The 26,369-nt window shown below is 42.8% G+C and overlaps 2 protein-coding genes across 53 annotated transcripts in view; one reads left to right on the plus strand and one right to left on the minus strand.

Annotated features, from left to right (window-relative positions):
- The window catches only part of TGFB3 (transforming growth factor beta 3), a 33,210-nt gene extending 29,117 nt beyond the window's left edge, over positions 1-4,093 (plus strand). For all 4 annotated transcript variants that reach the window (XM_086319584.1, XM_086319583.1, XM_086319582.1 and 1 more), the window contains 2 exons: positions 1,511-1,664; positions 2,840-4,093. In XM_086319584.1, the coding sequence (XP_086175710.1) occupies positions 1,511-1,664; positions 2,840-2,998 (313 nt within the window). In that variant the 3' untranslated portion in view covers positions 2,999-4,093. The remainder of the gene's footprint in view (positions 1-1,510; positions 1,665-2,839) is intronic.
- A 3,154-nt stretch (positions 4,094-7,247) lies between these two features.
- TTLL5 (tubulin tyrosine ligase like 5) overlaps positions 7,248-26,369 on the minus strand; it is a 316,623-nt gene continuing 297,501 nt past the window's right edge. For 31 of the 49 annotated variants that reach the window (XM_086319545.1, XM_086319563.1, XM_086319552.1 and 28 more), the window contains one exon: positions 7,248-7,900. Coding sequence is in view for 36 of the 49 variants with exons in the window: in XM_086319552.1 (XP_086175678.1) it covers positions 7,878-7,900 (23 nt within the window). In the remaining 13 variants the exon portion in view is untranslated. Of the gene's footprint in view, positions 7,901-17,861; positions 17,948-26,369 lie in introns of all 49 variants that reach the window. The other 18 variants (XM_086319536.1, XM_086319532.1, XM_086319523.1 and 15 more) reach the window with 1 other exon arrangement.

Raw genomic sequence — 26,369 nt, forward strand, 5'->3', positions numbered from 1 at the left:
AGTGAGGAACGGAGTGTATAGGGAAGGCAGAGTGGTTGCCTCCAACTGTCTGAAGGCTGGCATGTCCATTTGTTCTGTGTGGCTCTCCTATCAGATAGGAATGGATGATCTTGGCTGCAAGGGCCAGTGGCTTAAGCCACGGGGGATTTCCTGTTCATAAGAAGTATGTAGGAGCAGCCCCAGGGTTGGTCTGGCTGCTTGCTTAATGCTGTTGAGGACACAGGCTTTCTCTCTTTCCAGTCTACCATGCCAAGTACGTTGGCTTGTCACCCCCTTGGTTATGGTCACATAAGCGTAAGCAAGACTGCTAGAGCTCTCGGCATCTTGTCCGTGCTCAAGACAAGAGGAGGAGGGAAGTAGTAGAACCAGCAGCTTTCCTTTTCCATCTGTGACTTTTTAAAAAATATATATTTATTTGGCTATACCAGGTCTTAGTTGCAGCACACAGGATCTTTGATCTTCCTTGCACCATGTGAGATCTTTAGTTGTGGCATGTGGGATTTAGTTCCCTTACCAGGGATTGAACCTGTGTCCCCTGCATTGGGAGTGTGGAGTCTTAGCCACTGAACCACGAAGGAGGTCCCTCATCTTTGACTTTTATAAAGAATCAAATATCTGCCAGAACTTGCCCTTGCCCACTACATACTTCTGCTTCTGTCTGATTGATCTATGCAGGGTTGTATGACAATCTCTACCTGCAAGGGAGGCCAGGAAAACAAATATCTGGTGTTCCAGACTGTAATGGGAGGTGGCAAGAGAGAAGAGGAGTAGGAACGGCTCTTGAGTATAAAAACAAGAATGTCTACCATGGTTCACCAGGGAACCCACAAGAAGTCAGATTTTGGCCAATAGCTGCCTTTGGAAGTAGCAAGTTTCTAGGTCTCAGCACAGGCTAGATGCCCACTTGGCAAGGGGTGTTGCCAAATGGAATCCTGCAGGCAACAGAACTAAAGTGGCCTGAGAGTCACACTGGGGGTAATCTAGGAATCATGAGTCTAATGGAAGGATGTGTCTCATTTTGATTCAATAGACTCTAGAATTGGACTGAGCAGTCATTTACTATAGCGTGTAAGTGCCTGAGCTTAGAGTTCATTTCTGGTTGCGTGCACATTAGGGAGGTAACAGTAAAACCAGCTCAACAAAGTTGAGTTGGCTAATAACACTTAGGGCTTGGTTTTAGGTGGAACACTTCAAGTCTTTATTTTGATTCATGATGTAAAAGGGACAGGACCACTTTTGCCTTTTTTCTCTCCATCATATATTATTTATGTATGTATCTATACCTTCTATGTCCTTGGGATTCTGGTCTTCAACAGAGGAAAATGCTTTTATGGTTAATACAGCTCAGTGCACTTGAACCTGGGGTCCCACTGACCAGAGCCACCTCTTATGATGACCAGGAAGGACTCCAGGTGCCCAGATGAGGGCCACTTGTGGAGTTTTTATGTTAGTGATTTCCTTGTCAGTTTTTCTTTTCTTTTTTTAGTAATTTATTTTTCTATTGTTGCAGCAATTTGGAGGAGAACTGCTGTGTGCGTCCTCTCTACATTGACTTCCGACAGGATCTGGGCTGGAAATGGGTCCATGAACCTAAGGGCTACTATGCCAACTTCTGCTCAGGCCCATGCCCATACCTCCGCAGCTCAGACACAACCCACAGCACGGTATGGTACAGGGTCATGCCTTATGGGGTGCTGGGGCTGAGCTGACCAGGCCACTTGTTTAAAAAGGATGCATGATGGGCTGCATGTTAAATGAGTGGATGGATGATGATCTGGGGTGTAAAATCCCTTATGGTGAAGGTTCTGATTTGGGCCCAACTCCAGTGGGTGACATTTTACCCTTTATAACTTTCTTGCATAGTTTCAACCAGACTTTTAAGTTGTTTATTTGCTCTTGTACTATGGGAATTACTTAGCTGTCACATGCCACTCCATATGTCAGAGAGTTTGGGGGCCAAAAGACTTCTATGATCAGATGCTGCTGCTGCTGCTAAATTGCTTCAGTTGTGTCCGACTCTGTGCAACCCCATAGAAGGCAGCCCACCAGGCTCCTCTGTCCCTGGGATTCTCCAGGCAAGAATACTGGAGTGGGTTGCCATTTCCCTCTCCATCTACGATCAGATAAAGAACTCTAATAATTCTTTTCTCTTGAAAGTAGAAGTTATTTTAAAAGATAACGTAAAACACACAGAAGAAGCCAACATGAAACAAAGGGAAGAGACGAGAGAGAGGGAAGTCGACGTCTGAAGCTAGCTTGTCTTTCTCTCCAGGGGAATCCGAGAGAGGGCCGTAACTTGTGAAGCATATTTCCTCATAGCTCCTCACCAAAGTGACCAGTTACAGCTAGGAGGAACCAACATAGGCATGTTTCTTCCCAGCCAAGAGAATTTCATGATCAGTTCCAAGTCCCTTGGTTGTGGGGGTCATGCTTAAACCAGTAATGCTCAGACCAGTGCCGTATGTTGCATTCCCTGTGAGCAGCAACCTGCCACTCACCCAAACTGGGTTCCGCCAGGTCCTCTGAAATAACATCAGTGGCCTATTTTGGTGGCTCAGACGGTAAAGAATTTGCTGGCAATGCAGGAGACCCGGATTTGATCCCTGGGTCAGGAAGATCCCCCTGGAGAAGGGAATGTCAACCCACTCCAGTACTGTTGCCTGGAGAACTCCATGGACAGAGGAGCCTGGCAGGCTACCATCCTTGGGGTCTCAGAATCAGACACAACTGAGCGACTAAGCACGCAGACTATGGAGCAGCCCCAAGACCTTGTAGAGTCCCTGGGACCCCGGCTTGAAGCTCGGTTTTCCCAGCCTCTTAGTGATGCCTCTCTCCCCAGGTGCTGGGCCTGTACAACACTCTGAACCCTGAAGCCTCAGCCTCCCCTTGCTGCGTACCCCAGGACTTGGAGCCCCTGACCATCCTGTACTATGTCGGGAGGACCCCCAAAGTGGAGCAGCTGTCTAACATGGTGGTGAAGTCCTGCAAGTGCAGCTGAGGCCCGACCTCCACAGGGAGAGAGGAGGGATTACCACTGCCTGCCTGCCTGCCCCTCGGGAAACACAGCAGCGACGGACCTCACTGCGAGGCCTGGGGCCCGCGACCTCCGGCTCCAGGCAGATGATGGCTGAGACGGGGGTTCCCCTTCTGGAACATTTCTTCTTCTTGCTGGGTCTGAGAATCACTGTAGTAAAGCAAGTGTGGGTTTGGTTAGGGGAAGGTCGATTTCTTCAGGAGACATGGATTTTCCGTGTCAGAGGTGGCGGGGATGGAGGAAGAGGGGTGGTTGAGTCGACACATTGCAGGGTTCACGGGATTTGGGACACCCTACGGGGGAAGGTGGGGTGGAGAATGGCCTGGACAGGACCAGACTGGAAGACCCTTGGCGCTGAGGTCAGATTGCTCATCCATCGCTGACCCACGTCTGCTCGAGGGGCATCTGGATCACGTTATACCAGGCAAGCATCTTTCTTTAGGCAGGTTCCCAAGACAAAAGTCCCGGAATTGTATCTCGTACTTACCTGGGATTAAGGACAAGTCTGTTAGTTTTGCAAATTGTCCCCTGGACGTCAATCGGCATTGAGGGTTGTTCCGGGAGAAGATCTAGGTAACGCAGGTCCTGGGGGTCATCAACTATATTGGGCCCAATGGATATGCAGAACTCCGAGGTAGAGGGTGGGAACTGACCCTCTCTGGTCTGCTCCTTGGGTTCCTCCTCTCGCCTTCTTCCTTGATCGTTATTTCTCCTTGGACATTTGGCTAGACACCTTCCAGGTCAGGGCGCACACGACTGGAGTTTGGGTCTCTGCAGCCTTGGGGCATCATGGGTTTCCCCTCCTGACCCCCACCTCCCCACCCCGAGACCCCGTGTTCTTCTGGTGTTCCTGGAAGCAGGTGCTACGACGTGAGAGGCATGCAGGGAAGTTGCACACGTGCCACACAATGACTTGGCCCCAGACGCATAGACTGAGGTATAAAGACAAATACAAATATTACTCTCAAAATCTTTGTATAAAATTTTTGGGGAATCTTGGATCGTTTCATCTTCTGGAAGATTGTTTCTAAACAATAAAAGCCTTATTCTAAGGTGTAAGTCTTGACTCGTGAGGTATCCTTCTTAATGCCATGCCCACATCTAATGATCAGAGGGAACTGGAATCTGAAGGCTGAGACTCTCAAACACTGAGGCACTGCTGACTGTGAATTCCCTGGACAGTGTGCACTGCGCTGCTCTCTGCCCGCCCTCTGCCCTGTTCAGGGAGTTCACGGTGGGGGGAGGGGGGCTGTACTTCAGTCTGTGTTTTGTTCCTTCTCGCAGCAATTATCCTCAGACACACAGAGGCGGTGGCTGAGATTTGGGCAGAAATCATCTCCATTTGACCTCCATTTAACTGTGGGCAAAAATCACCCGGTGTGATTTTTGCATATGGAAATGTGTTGGCTTGTGTATTCACTATAAATTCAGGTGAGAATGAGAGAAACTGTCTGTGGCAAATGGCCCACAAATATGAGGCTGATTCTGTCCTCGGGCGGACCCTAGAAGAGCTCACCGGGGACTCCTTTTCAGAGGATGGGCCTCTTGTCAGGGAGTTTTGGAATGGAAGAGGCCAAGGAAAGCACAGCCCCACGTTCAATCTCTCAGGTGAGGTCACGGGTGCCTGAGCAATGCACAATTCTACTGTGGTTTCATGTCCACCTGAAGCAATCAACTACAATAAGTGAGGAACCATCTAGCATGTTCCTCTACTGAAATTACCACTGGTTAAAAAAAGAAAAGACTTTCTGAAGCTAAAATTTGAGGGTGTAGGATGTGTACAATATGTTAGTGCCTGTATGTATGTGTCTGTCTCTGTGTGTTCACCTTGCTCCTTCTTGAGTTGTCCCAAATTAAACTCATGAATTTGGTCACTAAGACTCTTCTCCTGCTTTGTCTACTGCTGCTGCTGCTGCTAAGTCGCTTCAGTCGTGTCCGACTCTGTGCGACCCCATAGACGGCAGCCCACCAGGCTCCCCTGCCCCTGGGATTCTCCGGGCAAGAACACTGGAGTGGGTTGCCATTTCTTTCTCCAATGCAGGAAAGTGAAAAGTGAAAGTGAAGTCGCTCAGTCGTGTACGACTCTTCACGACCCCATGGACTGCAGCCCACCAGGCTCCTCCATCCATGAGACTTTCCAGGCAAGAGTACTGGAGTGGGTTGCCATTGCCTTCTCCCCTGCTTTGTCTACGCCCAGCCAATTCTGAGGGCTCCTCTCTCACACTCCATCCCATGTGACAGCCATTTACTTCCACTCTTATTTCAGGAACTATGTCCTGGCTGTAAAATCAGCGCTGGTGGGATTGTCCTGTCTTACCAAAGGGAGCCTGTGGGTCTGGAGAGGAGATACAGCATGCTTAGCTCATCAGCCATGGCTACAGCCAGCCCAGATTTTCAGTCTGTTCATTGATGGCAGTCCTTCTCAAATTTCAGTGGGTGAAAGAATCACCCAAGTGCTTATTTAAAACATGTAATTTCAGGCTGCAGCTTTAGAGATGTTGTTATGGCTGGGTTAGGTCCAGCCTACCTAGAAACTGTATTTTAAGAAGTGGTGCCTTATAGCTGATATTGTTGGTCCTTGAGGCTTAACTGAGAAGAGGGAAGTAATCTTACAGGCCCTAGAATACTGCCCCCCCACCCCCGACCCATCCCTGGCTATTTATTGGCCGAACCACGGCATGTGGGATCTTAGTTCCCCAACCAGGGATCAAACTCAAGCCCCCTGCAGTGGAAGCATGGAGTCTCAATCTCTTAATCACTGGGCCACCAGGGAAGTTCTAAACCCTCCTTTTTATCCAACCTCATTAGACATCACTAGAACACTGGCCTCTGTGTTCACACTAATAAACTAAGGCCATGAGCAGTGTTTCCTGAAGGATCCCAAAGAAAAACAGCCCTGCTGTGATTCCAAATCTTCTTTCTGTGTTAGGGCTCTATTCTTATCTTAGCTGATACAAATATGGGCAGGGGTCTGAAGCCCAGCCTCCCTGTTCCACATGTCACTTACAGGACTGCAGAAACCCAAACCATTTTTCTGTCCATCTTTTAAAATATGTGCCTCTTTAGGGGAAGGGTAAAGAGGGGCTCTGTTCTTTAAGGGTAAAGAGGGAGGATCATATGATTTGCTCAGTTTGTTATCAAGAGAAGTCCAGTACCAATAATAAGGACATTAAAATACTTGGGTAAATGAAGGAAGAGACCTGGAGTTCTGGAGTTCTGGTCTTACACTTGATCAGCACGTGGTGAATGCAATAAGCAATTAGCCTGAGGAGTCAGTTCTGATGGTTATCTAGGGCAATTCTAAACACTCTAATTGGTCGAGAAGTTCTTTTACTGGACTCATACCTTCCTATGCTCTTTTGTAAGAACTGTATGGTATGTCTCCCCAAACACCTTATTTCCCAGTTCTACACATCAGCAGGGGGCTATGGGGGAATTCTAATTTGTCTACTAATCAATTCATAACCAAATTAGCAAAGATGGTCCTCAAACTACTCAGAAGTCTCAGGAACATCTGAATGCATTCTTCTCTTCTCTCCTGCAACTGACAGACTTCATCCCTCATGAAGAAAGAGAAGGCTTCCATGTGCTCAGACCTGTTTTCATTCACCAAGAAGGCAACAGAGCCCCTCTTCTCTCCGCCTTTCTGGGTGTCCTTTTTTTTTTTAGGATTTCAGTGCTGAATCTCTACCACCCTGTTGTAGAAACCCCAGATGCTGGATTCTCCTCCAATAGCTTCCTGCGGTAGCTAAGTCAACCTTTAGTGGGCTCTGCAGTCACCTTTTAACCTTTTCTCCAGTGGAAGCCAGAGAGAAGACCTGGATAGGGTCCACCTAGGATGGATGAGGAAGCATGAAAGCAGAGGCTAAGCAGGAAGCAGGGCTGAGCTGTATCATCCTGAGAACTGTTTAGGTAAACACTGTGCGACTGGATACAAATCCACACGCCATGGGAGGACCCGTCTGCTGCGGTCTGGTAATGGAGACGTGCACACGCACCAGCACCCCAGGTGCTGGAACTTCCCTTGGGGAAGAGCCTGGACCCACCATCTGCTGAAACCAAATGTAAGAATGAAGCATCTCTTTTAGAGCTCACATTTCTTAACCAAAGTTTAAAAAATTGCCCAGCAATGAAATAAAATGAGAAGTTGATCCCATTTCAGTCTTGTTTGTGAATACTGATTGTTGGGAAATTAGTAAATGGAAAAAAAAAATAAAAATAGACTTACTTTATTAATTTTAGAAATCAGTTAATTCCAAAGGGTGCATTTACCGTGGCTCATGTGGTCAGCGGCACACCGACTTTGTCTTTACGCCCGGGGAAACTTGTGACGCAAGCCCCCCCTTTCTCCCAAACCCTCCGGAAAGGGAAGAACAGCTTTGGTAGATAACGTTGTTGGGATTCTAGGTTTGTAGGAGGTAAAGCTTAATACTGCAAAGTCTGGAAAAGAAGAGGAAGCAAAATGCAAATAGCCAAAGAGCCTCTTTTATATCATCTGTGTGGTAGCAGGAGAGGGGCAGAGAAGACCTAAGCAGGTGGGGGAATGGGGGGGAAAGAGGGAAAAGATACACGTGTGCTCAGATGGGGTATATATCGCATCCGCTGAAGGTCCCCACTGCCAAGTTCCATCGAAACCCAGCTGATACGTTTCCCTGTCATCTCAGAACAAGCCTGGACTGGCTGATGGGCAACAGTCTACTGCCACTTCTGCTGGAAGGCATTGGGGACTGAAGCAGCAAAAAAATACTCTGGACCCCTTGCAGCACTGGTGAGTGCTTCACTGGAGTCAGGCACCCAGGGGGAGTGGAGCAGTGAGCAGGTTCCTCCTCCTCGGGTCTGTGCTTCATCTTTTAGTGTGAATGGGATCTGGAAGAGAGGAAGTCAACCACTGAGTATCGGACATGACCACGTGGGCTTGTACTAATCTCTGGCAATGTTTGGATAAGTTAGCGTTACTGAAGAATAAAGTAGCTGTGGCCCAGACAAATGAAGGTCATTGGAAGTAGAAAACTATTCAGTTAATAATTTTTTAAGTTTATTTTTTAATCGGAGGATAACTGCTTTACAATGTTGTGTGGGTTTCTGCCATACAACACCATGAATCGGCCATAAGTATACACGTGTCCCCCAACTCTTGAACCTCCCTCCCACCCTTCTAGGCTGTCACCGAGCACCGGGTTGAGCTCTTTTTAACTACTTTTGTTGGAAACAGAAACACTCTCAGAACAGAAACAGAAACACCTGTTCTAAAACACTCTCATTTTGCTGCTGCTGTTTTTTTGTGTAGTCCTCTTAGTTTCTTCCCCCACAACAACATTTATCCCTTTTGCTTCTTCAATACAAGTTACCCTTTTCTAGAACCTCAGAGTCAGCATTTTTAGCATTCGATATTGAACTGCGTGGAAAAACTATTCTATGTATGCTCCAGTTTGTCTAAATCTTCTTTCCATGTGGGGTTATCAGGTAACACTTGGCCTTGTATCCCCTGCGCTAGCCCCCAATATCCCTACACTCCTCCATCCAGTTTAGGAAAAGAACTACCTCAAATCCCCCGTGCTGCTGCTAAGTCGCTTCAGTCATGTCCAACTCTGTGCGACCCCACAGACGGCAGCCCACCAGGCTCCTCTGTCCCTGGGATTCTCCAGGCAAGAACACTGGAGTGGGGTGCCATTCCTTCTCCAGTGCATGCACGCATGCTAAGTCGCTTCAGTCGTGTCTGACTCTGTCCGACCCCATGGACAGCAGCCCACCAGGCTCCTCTGTCCATGGGATTCTCTAGGCAAGAGTACTGGAGGGGGCTGCCATTTCCTTCTCCAGTGAGACTCTCTTAATTCTTTCCCATCCCCACTACCCTGAATTTTGGGTTTATCTTTCCCTTGTTTGCTTTAAAAAAAAAACAGGTTTGGTTACTATATATACTCATATCCTAAACACTATATTTCAGCTTTATGTAGGTTTGAATTTTACGATGCTATTTTGTTATGTGGCTATTCTTACATGTGATCTCAGCACGCAACTGGAAGAATTTCTTTAGGTAGGTACTGAGGAGTGGAATTGTTGGGTCATAAATACTTGCATCTCCAACCCTCTAAAAATAATGCCAGATTATTTTTGAATGCAGTTGTACCAATTCACACCCCCTCTGACAGGGTAAGAGCTTCCCCCACCCCCTGGCCTTCTCTACATGTGGAAAAGTGGTATTGCCTGAGTATAAAATTTTTGTGAATCAACTGAGATATGATGGTATCCTACTGTGGCATCTGCCTGATTAGGAATGAGGTTGAGCATTTTTTCAAGTTTATCTAGTATTACACATACACTTCAACAAAATTCCAGGACATGCCTTTTGCTTATTTTCCAATTGAGTTATTGCTTTTTAGTGTTTGTAAATAGCTCTATTGGGATATAATTCCATACCATTCAATTCATCCATTTAAGGTGTAAAATTCAGTGGCTTTTAGTATATTCAGAGTACACCCATCACCACAATCAAGTCTAGAACATTTTCACTGAAAGGAAATGAAAACCCACATCTCTTAGCCGTCACCCCCATACACCTCATCCCCTACCCCTAGGTGACCATGAAGCTACTTTCTGTCTCTGTAGGTTTGCCTGTTCTGTTGTTGCTGTGCAGTCTCTAAGTTGTGTTGGACTCTTTGCAGCCCCTTGGATTGCAGCACTCCAGGCTCTTCTGTCTATTATTATCTATCTAATATTGCCTCTTCTGTGTGCTCAGTCGCCTCAGTCGTGTCTGACTCTTTAGGACTCCACGGACTGTAGTCTGCCAGGCTCCTCTGTCCATGGGATTCTCCAGGCAAGAATACTGGAATGGGTTGCCATGTCCCTCTACAGGGGATCTTCCCAACCCAGGGGTTGAACCTGCATCTTCTGCAGCTCCTGCCTTGCAGGCAGATTCTTTACCGCTGAGCCATCAGAGAAGCCCATTCTGGACACTGCATATTAAGTGGAATCCTTTAAAATGTAGTCCTTTGTGTCTGGCTTCTTTCACTTACCATAATGTTTTCAGGGGTTGTTCACACTGAAGAATGTATCAGTATTCTATTCCTGAAATGGCTGAGTAATACTCTCTTGTGTATATATACTATATTTACTCACTCACTAGTTGCTGGATGTTTGGGCTGTTTCCACCTCTTGGATATTATTAATAATGCTGCTATAAACACAGAGGGTTATGACCAACCTAGATAGCATATTAGTAGCATATTCAAAAGCAGAGACATTACTTTGCCAACAAAGGTCCGTCTAGTCAAGGCTATGGTTTTTCCAGTGGTCATGTATGGATGTGAAAGTTGGACTGTGAAGAAAGCTGAGTGCCAAAGAATTGATGCTTTTGAACTGTGGTGTTGGAGAAGACTCTTGAGAGTCCCTTGGACTGCAAGGAGATCCAACCAGTCCATCTAAAAGAGAACAGTCCTGGGTGTTCTTTGGAAGGAATGATGCTAAAGCTGAAACTCCAGTACTTTGGCCACTTCATGCGAAGAGGTGACTCATTGGAAAAGACTCTGACGCTGCGAGGGATTGGGGGCAGGAGGAGAAGGGGACGACAGAGGACGAGATGGCTGGATGGCATCATGACTCGATGGACATGAGTTTGAGTGAACGCCGGGAGTTGGTGATGGACAGGGAGGCCTGGCGTGCTGCAATTCATGAGGTTGCGAAGAGTCGGACACGACTGAGCGATTGAACTGAACTGAAGTGAAACATTCAAGTTCAAGTTTTTGTTTGGACATATGTCTTCATTTGGGTTACATACATAAGAGTAGAATTGCTGGGTTATAATGGTAATTCTATGTTTAATGGTTTGAGGACCTGCCAAATTGTTTTCCAAAGTAGGTGCACCATTTTGGATTTCCACAAGCAGAGTATAAAGCTTCTAACTTCTTCACATCCTCATCAACACTTGTTATTGTCTTTTTTTGAATATCGCCATCCTGGTGGGTATGAAATGATATTCTGATGTGGTTCTGATTTGCATTTACCTAGAAACTAATGCTGTTGAGAATGTTTTCATATGCTATTTGCATGTATATCTTCTGTGAAGAAATGTCTTGTTCAGACCATTGCCCATTTAAAAAACTGAGTTGTCTTTTCAATTAATGAGTTGTAAGACTTCTCTACATATTCTAGATGTAAGTCCCTTATCATATATATAATTGCAAGTATTTTCTCCCATTCTGTGGTTTGCCATTTCATTCTGATGGTGTCCTCTGAAGCACAAAATGTAAAAACTTTGATGCTGTCCAGTTTGTCTATCTCTTTTCTCTTTGTTGCTTATGCTTTTGACGTCATATCTAAGAAACTACTTACTGAGTTTTAAAGTTCTTTGCTTAATACCTGGACAGTAAGTTTTTGAAGGTATGTTACAAACACCCTCACTGAGTTTGTGACTTGTTTCTTCAATCTCTTTAGAGTATCTTTTTTTTTTTATAGAGCTTGTTTCATGATTTATTAATTTATAAGTAAAGTCCTATTCCGAGATAAAAATTAGGTTGCATTTTCAGATATACACTTAACAAGCGACCTTTCCAGAAAATGACTTCGTTTCAAATGTTAAGACTTCTAGAATATCCAGGGCAGTCACCATAAAAAACAGATAATTTCTTTAAAATTCTTCTTTAAATTAAAAATTTCAAACATGCACACAAACTAGAAGAGTATCAGACACTTTCCTGTTCCCATCCTCTAGCTTTGATCACCATCAGCATCCTACAATTATTTCATTTCTCTCTCTCCCCGTGCATGCTTTTTCTTCTGGAATACTTCATAGAAAACCCAAGATAACACATCATTTTACCCATAAATACTTTAGCATGTATTTCATGTAGATAAGGACTCATGGATAAAAGGAAAACAAATCAAACCCCCCCACCCCCCGCCCAACATAGTTAGGGTGTCTTAGAAGTTCTTAATTTGAACAAAGTCAACTTGATCAGTTTTCACCTTTCTAGTTTGCACTTTGGGGATCTGACTTGAGAAAGCATTTCCTTACATTATATATTGTCATATACTGTCTTATAAAATATGGACACTTTTGCTTCTGTATTTAAGTGTTTTAATCCAAACTAAAATTGTGTACAGTATCAAGCACATATCTACTTTCAGTTTTTATCACACAATAACAAATTTTCCTAGCATTATTTATTGAAAAATCTACCCTTTTCTCCTTTAACTGCAGTATTTCTCTACCATACACTGTTTCCATGTAGAAGAAACACAGTTTACTGTGCCAATACCACATTTTCTTAATTTCTTTACCTTGATAATAATTCTGCTTATGTGTAAGACAAGTCACATGTGGCCCCTATCTCTCATTACTATTCCGTAAGAGTGGAAGGGTTATTACTTGGCCTTTTTCTTTTCTAGGTAAATTTCAGAATCAATTTAAGTTTTTAAAAAATGAACAACTAATATCCTCTTCTCCAGTCTACAGATCAATTTTGGAGTGAACTGACATCTTACCAAACTGATTTTTAATCTATGAACATGTATCTCTCTTCACTGTTTTTTTTTTTTTCTTTCTTCTAAGTGACTCTACATAGGGCTTTGTAACTTTTTAAATGCTAGGTTTTAACTATTTTTGTTAGATTCTTCCCTAGGTATATTATATGTTTTCATGATTATAACTTTGATACAAAGGGTCTGTGCTAAGTAGCTTCGGTTGTGTCTGACTCTTTGTCATGAGCCCGCCAGGTAGCCCGCCAGGCTCCTCTGTCCATGGGATTCTCCAGACAAGAATACGTGAGTGGATTGCCAAGCCCTCCTCCAGGGGATCTTCCCAACCTGGGGATGGAACCCACGTCTTTTATGTCTCCTGCACTGGCAGGCGGGCTCTTTACCACTACCACCACCTGGGGAGCCCGATACAAAGGCTATCTTTTCTATAATTTGTAATCGATTTTGGAAAATGCTTATAAAGCTAAAAATTTACTTGAACACTTGTTTTGGGTTTCCAATCAGACAGATGCATTATGTGAGAATAATGACAGATTTTCTTCAGTCCTTTCTTCACTTTTTCCCTTGTGCTACTTTATTGACCAGGACTTTCAGTACAACACTCAATAGAAGTGATGGGTTCCCTTGTCCTGTTCTGCACCTTAAAGGAAATATTTTCAAGGTTTCCCAACTAATAGTATGATAGTTACTGTTGACTTTTTGTAGAGATATTCTATTATTAGGTTCTTTTCTGAGTTAGCTAGGAATTTTTTTTATTTAAGTCATGAAAGTACTGAATTTATCAAATGCTCATTCTGTATCCATTGAGAGCAGCATATGATTTTTTTTCCCCTTTGATCTGTTACTGCAGAAAATTACGAGTCAATTTTTAAATATGACATAATCCTTGAAGCTCTGGGTGGCCCTAACTTGATCATGATTTTTTTTAACATTGTTGGGCTCAGTTCGTTAATGCTGTAGCCAGATTTTTTTGCATTTATATCCACAATTAAGAAATTATAATTTCAGAACTTTTGGGGTAGACTGTCTTTGTTAGGTCTTGATATTAAGATGATAAGAGTTAGGGTGTTCCCCCTTTTCCTTGACTCTGGAACAGTTCATAGAAGATTCGTATATGTGGTTCTTGAATGTCCAGTAAAACTATAAAAGCCTAGGGTTGAGCTTCTGAGAAGACTTGTTCTTGACTCAGTTTTCTAATAAGTAAAAGAATATTTGGGCTTTATATTTAGTAAATTCTTGTAAGCTAAATAACTAAAATTGTATCCATCCCTGGTAGCTCATCTGGTAAAGAAGCTTCCTGGAATGTAGGAGATGCCAGTTCGATTCCTGGGTCAAGAAGATCCCCTGGAGAAGCGACAGGCTACCCTCCAGTATTCCTGGGCTTCCCCGGTGGCTCAGATGGTAAAGAATCAGCCTGCAATGTGGGAGACCTGGGTTCAATCCCTGGGTTGGGAAGATCCCCTGGAGAAGGGCATGGCAACCCACTCCAGTATTCTTGCCTGGAGAATTCCCATGGACAGAGGAGCCTGGTGGGCTACAGTCCACGGGGTCACAAAGAGTTGGACGCCACTGAGTGACTAAGCACACACATCCAACTCAACAAAGTTTTAAAAATGTATCAAAACAAGGTTATTCATAGTATCTTCCTACCATCTGTTTTATCTCTGAAGGATGTATAATGTCTTTATTTGTTCCTCACAACCCCATGTTTATTTTCTATTTTGTTAATTTCCTCTTTTATCTTTATCATCTTTGGATTTATATTGTTGTTCTTTTTTTAACTTCTTAAGTCAGACACTTAGCACATTAACTTTCAGCCTCTCCCCTTTCCCTAGAATAAATTTGCCTTTAATATTCCTCAGGTTTTGATAAACAGTGTTTCCTAACTACGACTTTTTTGATGAATTAACTCTTAATTTCTAAACACATGAGACTCTTCCACTTATCCTTCTGTTACTGGACTGTGATCAAGGAAGATGGTCTTTGATTTAAAGCCTACTACATAGTCTCTACAGATACTAATGTTTATTATGCACTTACACAGCATGATGTTCTACAAATATCTATTATGTCAAGTCTGTTAACTGAGTAGTTCAAACTTCCTAAAATGTTTTCAAGTTTTTCAGACTGCTTGATCTAGCAATTACTGAGTCACATTAAAACATTCCATAACGAAGATGGATTTGTCTGTTTCTCTTTGTGGTTCTGTTAAGTTTTGCCCAATGTATATATATTTTTATAACTATTCATTTTATTTAATTTTAAAAATCAGTCAATATGCTAGTTAAAATAAGCCCACAAGGAAAGGTTACTTTCCTGGTGAATCTTTCGAACTTTTTGCCAAAAGGTAGTGATCCCTTTTATTTTTCAATATACTTTTTGCCTTAAAATCTATTTTGTCTGATGACTATAATGCACCCTCCTAGTATATCTTTTTCCAACTTTTCCTTTCATGCTTTTTTATATACTTATGATTGAGATGTATCTCTACTTTTAAACAGTCTACAAGTGGCTGCTTAAAACTGAGGCTGACAATACACCCTCTTCTGGTTGAACACTCCTCCCCACCTCCCCTGCTACTACCTTGCCCTGTCTGACGCAGCAGCCACAGAGATGACATTAGACCCCAAGTCAGCTCCTGCACGCCTCTACCCCGGACGCTCTGACGGCTCGCACTTCCCTCCAAAGGAAAGTACAGGTCCTTTCCTTAGCTTGTGGGGTCTTTGGGATCTGACCCCTCATCATCTCTGAGGCCCATCTGTGCCCACTCTTCCTTGCTCCCTACTGGCCTGCTTGTCTTTCCCAAACGCGGCAGCCACGATCCCTTTCAAGGCAGGCGCTCGCGCTGTTCCCTCTGCTTGGAATTCCTTTCCCTCATCACCACCAGTTCAGGCCCTCACCCCCTTCAGGTCTTCACTCAAACGCCACCCCTCCTGACTACTGTTCAGAATAGTGCTTCTCCTCATTCCCTGTTCGCGTTCACGGCTTCACTTTTCTCTGGAACACTCACCACTATCTAACGTACTATTTGTGTTCCTTATTTGGTTTCCCGTCTCTCTCCCACTGGGGACTCTTGGTCCTTTTGTCCACTGCTCTGAGCTGTGTGCCAGTGCTGACCCCCGTGTGTGGCACACAGTGTGGTTTTGTGCTAAGTTGTGTCTGAGCCTTTGGTGACCCCACGAATTGCAGACAGCCAGGCGCCTTTGTCCACGGAATTTTCACATAGTGGATGCTCAGTAAATATGTGTCCAATGAATCAGTCTCTGACTTTCACTGGAACATTTAGTTCATTCACATTTCCGTAATTACTAATATTTTTATTTATTTCTTAAATCGTGCTATTTGTTCCACCTTTTCTGTGTTTTCTTACGGATTTATCATTTTTATCATCTCATTTCCTCTCTACTATTTTGGAAGTTTCACATTTGTAATCTTTTAGTAACTACTCTACTCACTTCTGCATTTGTATAAAGTATGTATGGCTGAAGTTAATCAATATCTTCATCTTTTCATTGTACCATGTCGGGTTAGATGCTCTGACTCTGATCATACCTTCTCTCTTGATTTATATGATATTGATGTTGGATATTTTCATTCCCTTCCTCTCCCTTTTAACCTCACAAGAACATCATTATTACTTCACTGGTCATTATGTTTATATTTGTCCATATTTTTACACAGTCTTTGCTCATAATTCCTCCTTGCATCTCAAACCTTTTTCGGTATCATCTTTCTCTATTTGAAATACGTTCTTTAGGTTCTTTCCTTTTGTGGCGGTTTGTTAGGGGCAAATTCTTCAGGATTTTGTATGTTAAAAAGTGTCTTTTTTTAAATTCTCATCTGTGAAATGCTTTAAACATGCTTTAGGTTTGGTAATTCTTTCTTGTCATCAATGGTAAGGTTTCCACTATCTCTGTTGAGAAGTATGCTGGCATCCTTTGGTAAGGCTTCTTTTTTCTCTAGCTGCTTTTAACACCTTTCCTTTGTCTCTGTTATTCTAAAGTTTAAGTATGGTGTGTCTAGGTGTGGATTTCTTGCGATTCGCTGCAATTTGTGTATCTTTCATCAGCTTTGGAAAGCTTTTAGCCATTAACTCTTCAAATATTGCCCCTGTCCCATTTTTCTTTCCAGAACTCCAATTAGATATCTATTAGGGCTTCTCGCTTGGTTTTCCACCATTTTATTATTTTTTTCTGTACTACATTTCAGATAGTTTCTTTAAAAACAACTTCAGCTCATTGAATCTCTCTTCAGCTGGATCTAATCTGTACTGAAGCCCATCTGTTGATTTTTAAACTTTAATTACTATATTGTTTTCAATTCTGAAAGTGCTACTTAGTTCTTTTTCAAATCTATTTGGTCATAATTTTAATCTCTTGGTTTTACTCATAGTTTCACTCCCTCTTTTAATTTCTCTAAACATATGAGCAAGTTTTTTTGTGTGTTTGTTTTTAGCTATTTTTTAAAAAATCTATTTATTTTTAATTGAAGGATAATTATAATATTGTGGTGGTTTCTGTCACATCAACATGGATCAGCCATAGGTATATATGTATGTCCCTTTTCTCTTGAGCCTCCCTCCCACCTCCCACCCTATGCCACCCCTCTAGGATGTCACCGATCCCTGGTTTGAGTTCCCTAAGTCATACAGCAAATCCCCACTGGCTGTTTTACACGTTAGTGCATATGTTTTCATGCTACTCTCTCCATTCATCCCCACCCCCTGCCTGCCTATGTCCATAAGTCTGTTCTCTATGTCTGCGTCTCTGCTGCTGCCCTGCAAATAGGTTTATCAGTACCATCTTTCTAGATTTCACAAATATACATTAATATACAATATTTGTCTTTGAGAAATATTTTTTTAATTGTACGTCTAGTTATTTCAATATCTTAGTTTTTACAGGTCTGATGTTGTTAGCTGTTACTTTTGCTGACTTTTACTTATGGCGCCATGCTTCCCTCTTTGCTAAACTGTGATACCATGGTTCTTAAAACGTTACCTGTGGGAATTATTTGAGATTTGAATTGAAGGATGATTTCTCCAGAAAACAAAAAAAAAGTATTTAATTCTACTGGGTGCCTTGGGCCACTACTAGCTTAGGACTACTTAAACGAAATTCTCAGTTTGAAGTTTTTTGGAGCACCTAGGGAATAGGGTTGTAAATGGACAGGGGAGAGTCCCCTACTCCATCTCACTCCCCACCAAGGTTTAAGACAGGCAATTTCTTTCAGTGCCTGAGCAGCGGAGGTCAGGTGGGGGGGGGGGTTGTTTATTTCTGGTTAAACTTTCCAAGGAGGAGATAGCCCCGTGGGGTCCCATCTTTATGTGAAAGGTCTCCAGTTAGACTCTCACCTTGAGACTGGCCTGTTGTCCCTTACATCTGCCATAATTCTGGTCGAGAGCTGCTTCCATCCCTTCTCCTGCCTGATGAACTGGTGCTGGATAATTGGGGCAGGAAGGGTATAGAATGATAATGTTACTGCATTTTTCCCCTCCCTGCCTCTGTGGTCATGATCACAGCCCAGTGCTTTTTTGTAAGACTTAAAAAAAAAAAAAAAACAGCTATTGAAGTTATCCCATCTTCTTTTTCGCTTTGATGTCCTAGTGTGGAAATGCTTTAGTGTTTTTTGGTCAAATGTCTATGGATCATACTATCTATTTATACACTTGGCTTTTATCAAATAAAGTTACATCTTATTAGGTTAGTTCTAAAGTCAAGAAGCAACACCGGCATAACATCAGAGTTACTTTTGAAAATCATAAAGCACCTGTAAACTACATTATACTGGTTTGGCAACTATCAGAGTCCAGCAAACCCAATTTTTCTTCCAGCCTAGCACCAGATTAAAGTAACTGCCTTCTGTTACTTTAATACAGTGAATAAAAATACTTTTAAACATGGGGCAACATTTGTGAAGGCGAACCACGCCATTGGAGGCACCTGGGAGGAGAGGTGGCCCAGCAGATCCACCCTCCGCGCTCACTTTAGAAGCACACGTTCCCCGAGCAGAATGCTTGACAGACTTCCCTAAATTGCCCCAAACAGTTTCTTGCACCTTTTCTGGGGGGTGGGTAGGGGGAGGGGACTGTGTCTTGTACATGTCCCTCCCTCACTTCCCCTGCGACGCTCTTTTAAGGGCAGAGACCGTGTCTTACAAATCTTTATGTGGCCTGAGCTCCTAGTATTTTGGTGTGCGAGTATTTACAGGGGGACCGCATGGTAAACGCCCTGCTGACTGCTGTGGAAATGATCAGTAGCACAGTTCCCAGTGGGAAGCAAAAGGCTCCCAACTGACAATACAGACTGTGCTTCTTCAAGCGGCAAAAGGCCTGGTGTGACAAGCAGCAATCACGCTCCAGACCAGCGCTCTACCACGCGTCAGCTGTCTCAAGGAAAGGGGTGCAGATTTCCAGTGAGATCCTCTGATCATCAACAGCTTTTCTAACTGAGAAAAGACAGAACATCATCAGGACTTCTATTCCAATAAAGACAGCCCAGACCTCAACCACCATGATATAACTAGAGTGATCTTTCTCCCCGCAAGGTCTGAAGTGAGTAAGAGAAAATTAATTTTTAAAATTACCTAAATGCACAAAGTTTTTAAAGTTGTGCCTTAGATTTGCCCCTAAGGCCTTTCCAACTGATCTGAGTCGCCCTGGTAGTACCCTGGCAGCATTCTGGTTTGGTAAGAAAGAGAGTGAATGAATCACTTTATTTTTATCCTGAGTGACACAGGGGAAAGGAGACAGCTGGGGAGTGAGGGCCAACCTGCTGGCCTCCCCCCTACCTTCCTGGGCACAGCTCGAGTATGCAGGAGTGAACAACACAGGCGCAAAAGCAAAGATCCATTTCAGGAAGCCCTGCCCGGGTGACACACAGGCGCACCAGGCACAGCTGCGAGGGGTTTGTTCAGAGCAAAGAGCCCCCGAGTGACGCTGAAAAGCAGTCACGCGGGAGAAGGGAGCTGCCCGACCACAGCAGCACCATCGGACTCTCACGCCCTCCCAGAAACGCTCCTGCCTTTCTAAAAAATACAGGCACCTGGTGTAACTCTCTGATGCCAACACCAACATGGGCTCAAGAGACCATCCATGGGGGCAGATGTACTTCCTACTTGCAAATGAGCATTGAATAGTTTTAATTGCCGTTTAAAGGAATTCTCCTGTAAAGAACTAAAGTCACATAGACAATAAGCCTAATTCTTCTCAGAAAATTGTACTCAATGAAACTCTGAAAGTATATTTCATTCTTACAGACCTGTAAAAACCATATTACGCTTATTCGGGTTCATTTTCTTACTACAATAAACCCTAAGATGAGTGTGATAAAGTTACAGCATGGAACAGAAAGATACAAATCTATGAGAATGACTTTCAGATGTCACTCAGTCAGAAGTGTTTCTTTTTTTAGCTACATTCAAGTGAAAGTGAAAGTTGCTCAGTCCTGTTAGACTCTTTGCGAACCCATGGACTATACAGTCCATGGAATTCTCCAGGCCAGAATACTAGAGTGGGTAGCCTTTCCCTTCTCCAGGGGATCTTCCAAACCCAGGGATCGAACCCAGGTCTCCTGCACTGCAGGCGGCTTCTTTGCTAGCTCAGATAGCGAGTATACTAAGGGCAGACTATTTAACACACTTGCATAGAGGTTTTTTTTTGGCATGCTCTTGCTGCTTGCTCTTTGGCTTCAGTTGTGTTCTGATTCTTTGCGACTCTATCGACTAGAGTCCACCACGCTCCTCTTGTCCATGGAATTCTCCAGGCCAGAATACTAGAGTGGGCAGCCTGTCCCTTCTCCAGGGGATCTTCCTGACCCAGATTTCGAACCAGGGTCTCCCTCATTGCAGGCAGATTCTTTACTGTCTGAGCCACCAGGGAAGCCCTTTTTTGGCATGAACATTTAATAATTTCCTTTTTTTTTGAAAATTTAAAAATTGCAAGGCTGATCTAAATAAAACTGCTTGGGATCTATTAAAAATTCTACGATCTATCTACAACTATCTAGCTGTGAAGCATAATTCACTTAAGTATATCTGAGATATATATATATATATTTATATATGTTTAGATATTTTTATATGTTTTTTAAAATTTTATTTTTTAATATAAATTTATTTATTTTAATTGGAGGCTAATTACTTTACAATATTGTATTGGTTTTGCCATACATCAACATGAATCTGCCATGGGTGTACACGTGTTCCCCATCCTGAACCCCCCTCCCACCTCCCTCTGCATACCATCCCTCTGGGTTATCCCAGTGCACCAGCCCCGAGCACCCTGTATCATGCATTGAACCTGGACTGGCGATTCGTTTCACATATGATATTATACATGTTTCAATGCCATTCTCCCAAATCATCCCACCCTTGCCCTCTCCCACAGAGTCCAAAAGACTGTTCTATACATCTGTGTCTCTTGTTGCTGTCTCGCATACAGGGTTATCATTACCATCTTTCTAAATTCCATATATATGCATTAGTATACTGTATTGGTGTTTTTCTTTCTGGCTTACTTCACTCTGTATAATAGGCTCCAGTTTCACCCACCTCATTAGAACTGATTTGTATTCTTTTTAATGGCTGAGTAATACTCCATTGTGTATATGTACCACAGCTTTCTTATTCATTTGGCTGCTGATGGACATATATAATATCTATATGTAAAATGTTTATATATACCTGTAAATAAGGTTGGATTTATAAAATAGACCACTAAGTTATTAAAAGGGAAATGATTTGTTTCAAAGAAAGTTTTTACCTTGAAAATAATTGATTTCTTATGCAAATTTAATGATGGCCATTCTGACTGGTGTGAGGTGGTACCTCATTGTAGTTTTGATTTGCATAAGAGTAATTAATTGCATAAGAAATTAATTAATTAAGTAGACTTTTTAATGATGGTCATTCTGACTGGTGTGAGGTGGTATTACCTCCTTGTAGTTTTGAAAGCCTGCTAATAATAAAAGTTGGAGAGGATATGGAGAAAAGGGACCCCCTTACACTGCTGGTAGGGATGTAAACTGGTGCAGCCACTATGGAGAACAGTGTGGAGGTACGCTAAAAAACTAGAGTGGCCACAAAAAGTGAAAGTTGCTCAGTCATGTCCAATTCTTTGCAACCCCATGTACTGTAGCCTACCAGGCTCCTCTGTCCATGAATTCTCCAGGCAAGAATACTGGAATGGGTAGCCATTCCGTTTTCCAGGGGATCATCCCAACCTAGGGATTGAACCCAGGTCTCCTGCATTGGAGGTGGATTCTTTACCATCTGAGCCACCAGGGAAGCCCAAGAATACTAGAGTGGGTAGCCTATCCTTTCTCCAGCAGATCTTCATGACCTGGCAATCGAACCAGGGTCTCCTGCACTGCAGGTGGATTCTTTACCAGCTGAGCTACCAGAAAAGCCCCCCAAAACTGCCATATGATCCAGCCATCCTACTCCTGGGCATATACTGAGACAAAAGTATAATTTGAAAAGATATATGTACTTCAATGTTCACAGTATTACTATTTACAGCCAAGACATGGAAATAACCTAAATGTCCACTGACAGATGAGTGCATGAAGAAGATACTGTATATACACACACAATGGAATATTACTCAGCCATACAAAGAGTGGAATAATGACGTCTACAGCAACATGGATGCACCTAGAGATGATCACACTAAGTGAAGACAGAAAAAGACAAACACCACATGATTATAACTTGTATGTGGATCTATAATGTGACACAAATTAACTTACCTACAAAACAGAAGCAGACTCACAGACATACGGGAACAGACCTGTGGTTGGCAGGGGGCAGAGGGAAGGGGAGAAGGACCGGACTGGGAGTTTGGAATCAGTAGAGGCCAAGTGGTATGCATAGGATGGATAAACAAAAAGGCCCTACTGTATAGCACAGGGAACCACCTTCAGTGTAGTATAATAAACCAAAATGGAAAAGAATATAAAAAAGTATACATGTGGGTAAGGGAATCACTGCTGTACAGCAGAAATTAATACAACACTGTAAATCACTATACTTCAATAAAATTAAGAAAAAATACAGTAACAATAAAAAGTTAAAAAAGGATTTAATTTCTTTATAGAGAGTTCTAGAAATGAAGAGTGGCAGAGTAACACAATGCTATGAACTTTAATCTGATTTCTTCTATTTACTAACCTTCTAATCTTTGGAATTTAATGATTATTGTTTTCTGACTATAAGAAAAATTCATGATCACTGTAAAAAATCTTAGGTTTAAGAAGAAATTTTTATATAGCTTTGAGTTCAAAAGCACTGATGTATAGAGGGATCTTTCCTATTCTAGAACAATTATTTTTAGCCTGATAAAACTTCAATCTCATTCCTCCTATAGTAAATGCAGCATTACTTCAAAAAAGCTACTGGATACCAAGGATCAGGAGAAGAGCAGATGTTCAATTACCTGAGGAAAGTAAATGAAGGGACCCCAAACCAGTGACTTTCAAGCTTTTTAAAAATTGCAACGCATAGTATAAAAACTACATCTCATGTGAACACACCCATAAGTAGCTTTATGACTTAAAGTCTCACAGAACAATTCTTACTTTTACCATAGATGGAACTGGGTGTTTTTTCTTTCTACCCCATTCTGTTCCATTGTGGGGGGAGGGAGGAAGAATTGACCATTACCACCAGTGGTATGCTAGTAAATGTTTAACAACTGGCCCTTTGCGGTAAAATAAGCAAACAAAAGTCCCGACTTCGTGTTGCTGGCTGTTTTCCACCACAGCTGAGTTCAAGTAAGCAACGTGAAGTCACCGAAGGCAGGACTAAGAAGAGGCAGGCACCGCGGGCTCTTGTGAGTCCGGCTGTGACCCACTAAATTGATTTGATGACCCACTCGTAGGTCATGACCCACAGTTTAAAAACCACTGCTCTAGAGTCTAGACAATCAAATTCCTCAGCAGTTCACAGGAAGCTGAGAGAGGCCAGCAAATACTGTTCCCAGGAGGTACTGAATGAGCGCACAGGCGCTGGGATGACAAGCCTCCTGGGCGCCAGAGGGGAACAACCTCCCACCCCGGGCATCTCTGAACCAGCCTTCAGCTTCCCCAAGACTGATCATGTGGAGAAAGTAAGTGGTACCAGCAGTAACCTTAGGAAAATTACCATCTCTCTGAGTTTCCTTTTCTTTACTGTTAGATAGAAATTGTGTACTTCAGTGGATTCTTATAGGATAATTCACATGAAGACATTCTGAAAATTGTAAAGGGATCTACAGGACAGTATTGATATGAAAATGACCACATTTAACAAAATCTTATTCACAGGGAATTAAATATCACCTGTCTTAGCATCTGAGTTCATCGATCATGCCCACCTTCTTGACCTCTCCTACGTGGTTCTCTGAGATTATGAAATATCCAGGTGCCTCCTCTCGAGGCTGGTTCCTTGGACTCCTCCACTGGCTCCTTTTCTCCTTCGCACTTTGTTGCTCCTTTCCCTCAGGAGAATTTGTCCACTGACAGGTAGCTCTAAGGACCACTGCTAAACTCTACATCCAGTTTTGACTTCTCCCTGGCTTTTGAGAAGACTTTTCTGAATTTAATGTTCAGCCATCATCTGAATCTGACTTCTAAAATACTATCCAGGAAGCACAGACTCTCCCAAACAGAATCAATCCAAAGAAGGTCACACCAAGACACACTATAATTAAAATGGAAAACATTAAAGATAGAGAATATTAAAAGCAGCAAGGGAGAGGCAACAAGTTACATCCAGAAGAACTCCGTAACACTATCAGCTGACTTTTCAGCAGAAACTTTCAAGTGATGAAAGGGAAAACCCTGCAACCAAGAGTACCTGGAGAGACGTTCATTTAGATATGACGGAGAGATCAAAAGCTTTACAGATAAGCACCACCAAAAAGCTTAGTACCACCAAACCAGCTTCACAAGAAAGGACTTCTCTAGTGAAAAAGAAGAGGCTACAACTAGGAACATGAAAATTATGAAAGGAAAAATCTCATTGGTAAAAGCAAATATACAGGAAAGGTAGTAAATCAGCTGTGTATAAAGCTAGTGCTGTGCTTGCTTAGTTGCTTCAGTCGCGTCTGACTCTTTGTGACCCCAGGGACTGTAGCCCACCAGGTCCTCTGTCTGTGGGGATTCTCCAGGCAAGAATACTGGAGTGTGTTGCCGTGCCCTCCTCCAGGGGATTTTCCCAACCCAGGGATCAAACCCAGGTCTCCCACATTACAGGCGGATTCTTCACCATCTGAGCCACTTAGGGAAGCTCATGAAGCTAGTAGGAAGGTTAAAAGACAAAAGTAGTAAAATCATCTATAGCCACAATAAGTTGTTAAGGGATACACAAAGCAAAAAGATGTATAATGTGATGTGTTGTTCAGTTGCTAAGTTGTCATGTCCGACTATTGCGACCCTGTGGACTGCAGCACGCCAAGCTCCCCTGCTCATCTTCATGTCTATTGAGTCATGCATGATGCTAACCATCTCATTCTCTGCCGCCCCCTTCTCCTTTTGCTGCCTTCAATCTTTCCCACCATAAAACCGGTAAATGCGAGGGTGGGGGAGTCAAAACACGTACTGTGTGGGGAATGAAGCAAATAACTATGCAATATCTTTGCATGGAGACGTAACTAGACTTATTATGGCGATCATTTTGAAATGTAAAGAAATACCAAAATCACTATTTTGTGTAACAGGAGCTAACATAGTGTTGTAGGTCAGATATACTTCAAAAACAAACACACACACAGAAAAAGAGATCAGATTTGTGGTCATCAGATGCAGGGGGTGGAGGGAAGGGGAATTAGATGAGGGTGGGCAAAAGGTACAAACTTCCAGTTATAAGATAAGAACTAGGGATGTAACACACAAATGGTAAATACAATTAACACTGCTGGATGTTGCATATAAAAGTTGTTAAGAGAGGAAATCCTAGGAGTTCTCATCACAAGGAGGAAATGTTCTCTCTTTCATTTCTATATGAGGTGATAAATATTCCCTAAACTTATTATGATATCATTTCATGATGTGTGTAAGTAAAATCATTTTCAGTTCAGTTCAGTCGCTCAGCTGTGTCCAACTCTTTGAGACCCCATGGACTGCAGCACACCAGGCTTCCCTGTCCATCACCAATTCCTGGAGCTTGCTCAAACTCATGTCCATTGAGTCGGTGATGCTATCCAACCATTTCATCCTCTGTCGTCCCCTTCTCCTCCTGCCTTCAATCTTTCCCAGCATCAGGGTCTTTTCCAATAAGTCAGTTCTTCTTTTTTTTTTTTTTTCTTTTAAGTCAGTTCTTTGCATCAGGCGGCCAAAGTATTGGAGCTTCATAAAATCATTATGCCATATACCTTAAACTTGTCCAATGCTGTATGTTAACTATATCTCAATAAAACTGGGAGAAAAAATCTAAATATGAAATTCATAAAAATAAAATATGAATAGTATTATCTGCCCCACTCATCCACAATGCTGGGTGCTCTCATTCTTTCAATGGCACTTATATTATCTCAGTTAACAAGGTTCAATTTAAAATGGCTTACACTGGGCTTCCCTGACAGCTCAGTTGGTAAAGAATCTGCCTGCAATGGAGGAGACCCCAGTTTGAATCCTGGGTCAGGAAGCTCCCCTGGAGAAGGGATAGGCTACCCACTCCAGTATTCTTGGGCTTCCTTTGTAACTCAGCTGGTAAAGAATCCACCTATAATGCGGGAGACTTGGGTTCGATCCCTGGGTTGGGAAGAACTCCTGGAGAAGGGAAAGGCTACCCACTCTAGTATTCTGGCCTGGAGACTGTATAGTCCATGGGGTCGCAAAGAGTTGGACATGACTGAATTTGAAGGCTTTTATATAAAAACTTA

Source organism: Bos grunniens, chromosome 10, assembly GCF_055505025.1.
Source record: "Bos grunniens cultivar Pamir isolate PY7600 chromosome 10, Bosgru_T2T1.0, whole genome shotgun sequence".
Lineage (NCBI taxonomy): Eukaryota > Metazoa > Chordata > Mammalia > Artiodactyla > Bovidae > Bos > Bos grunniens.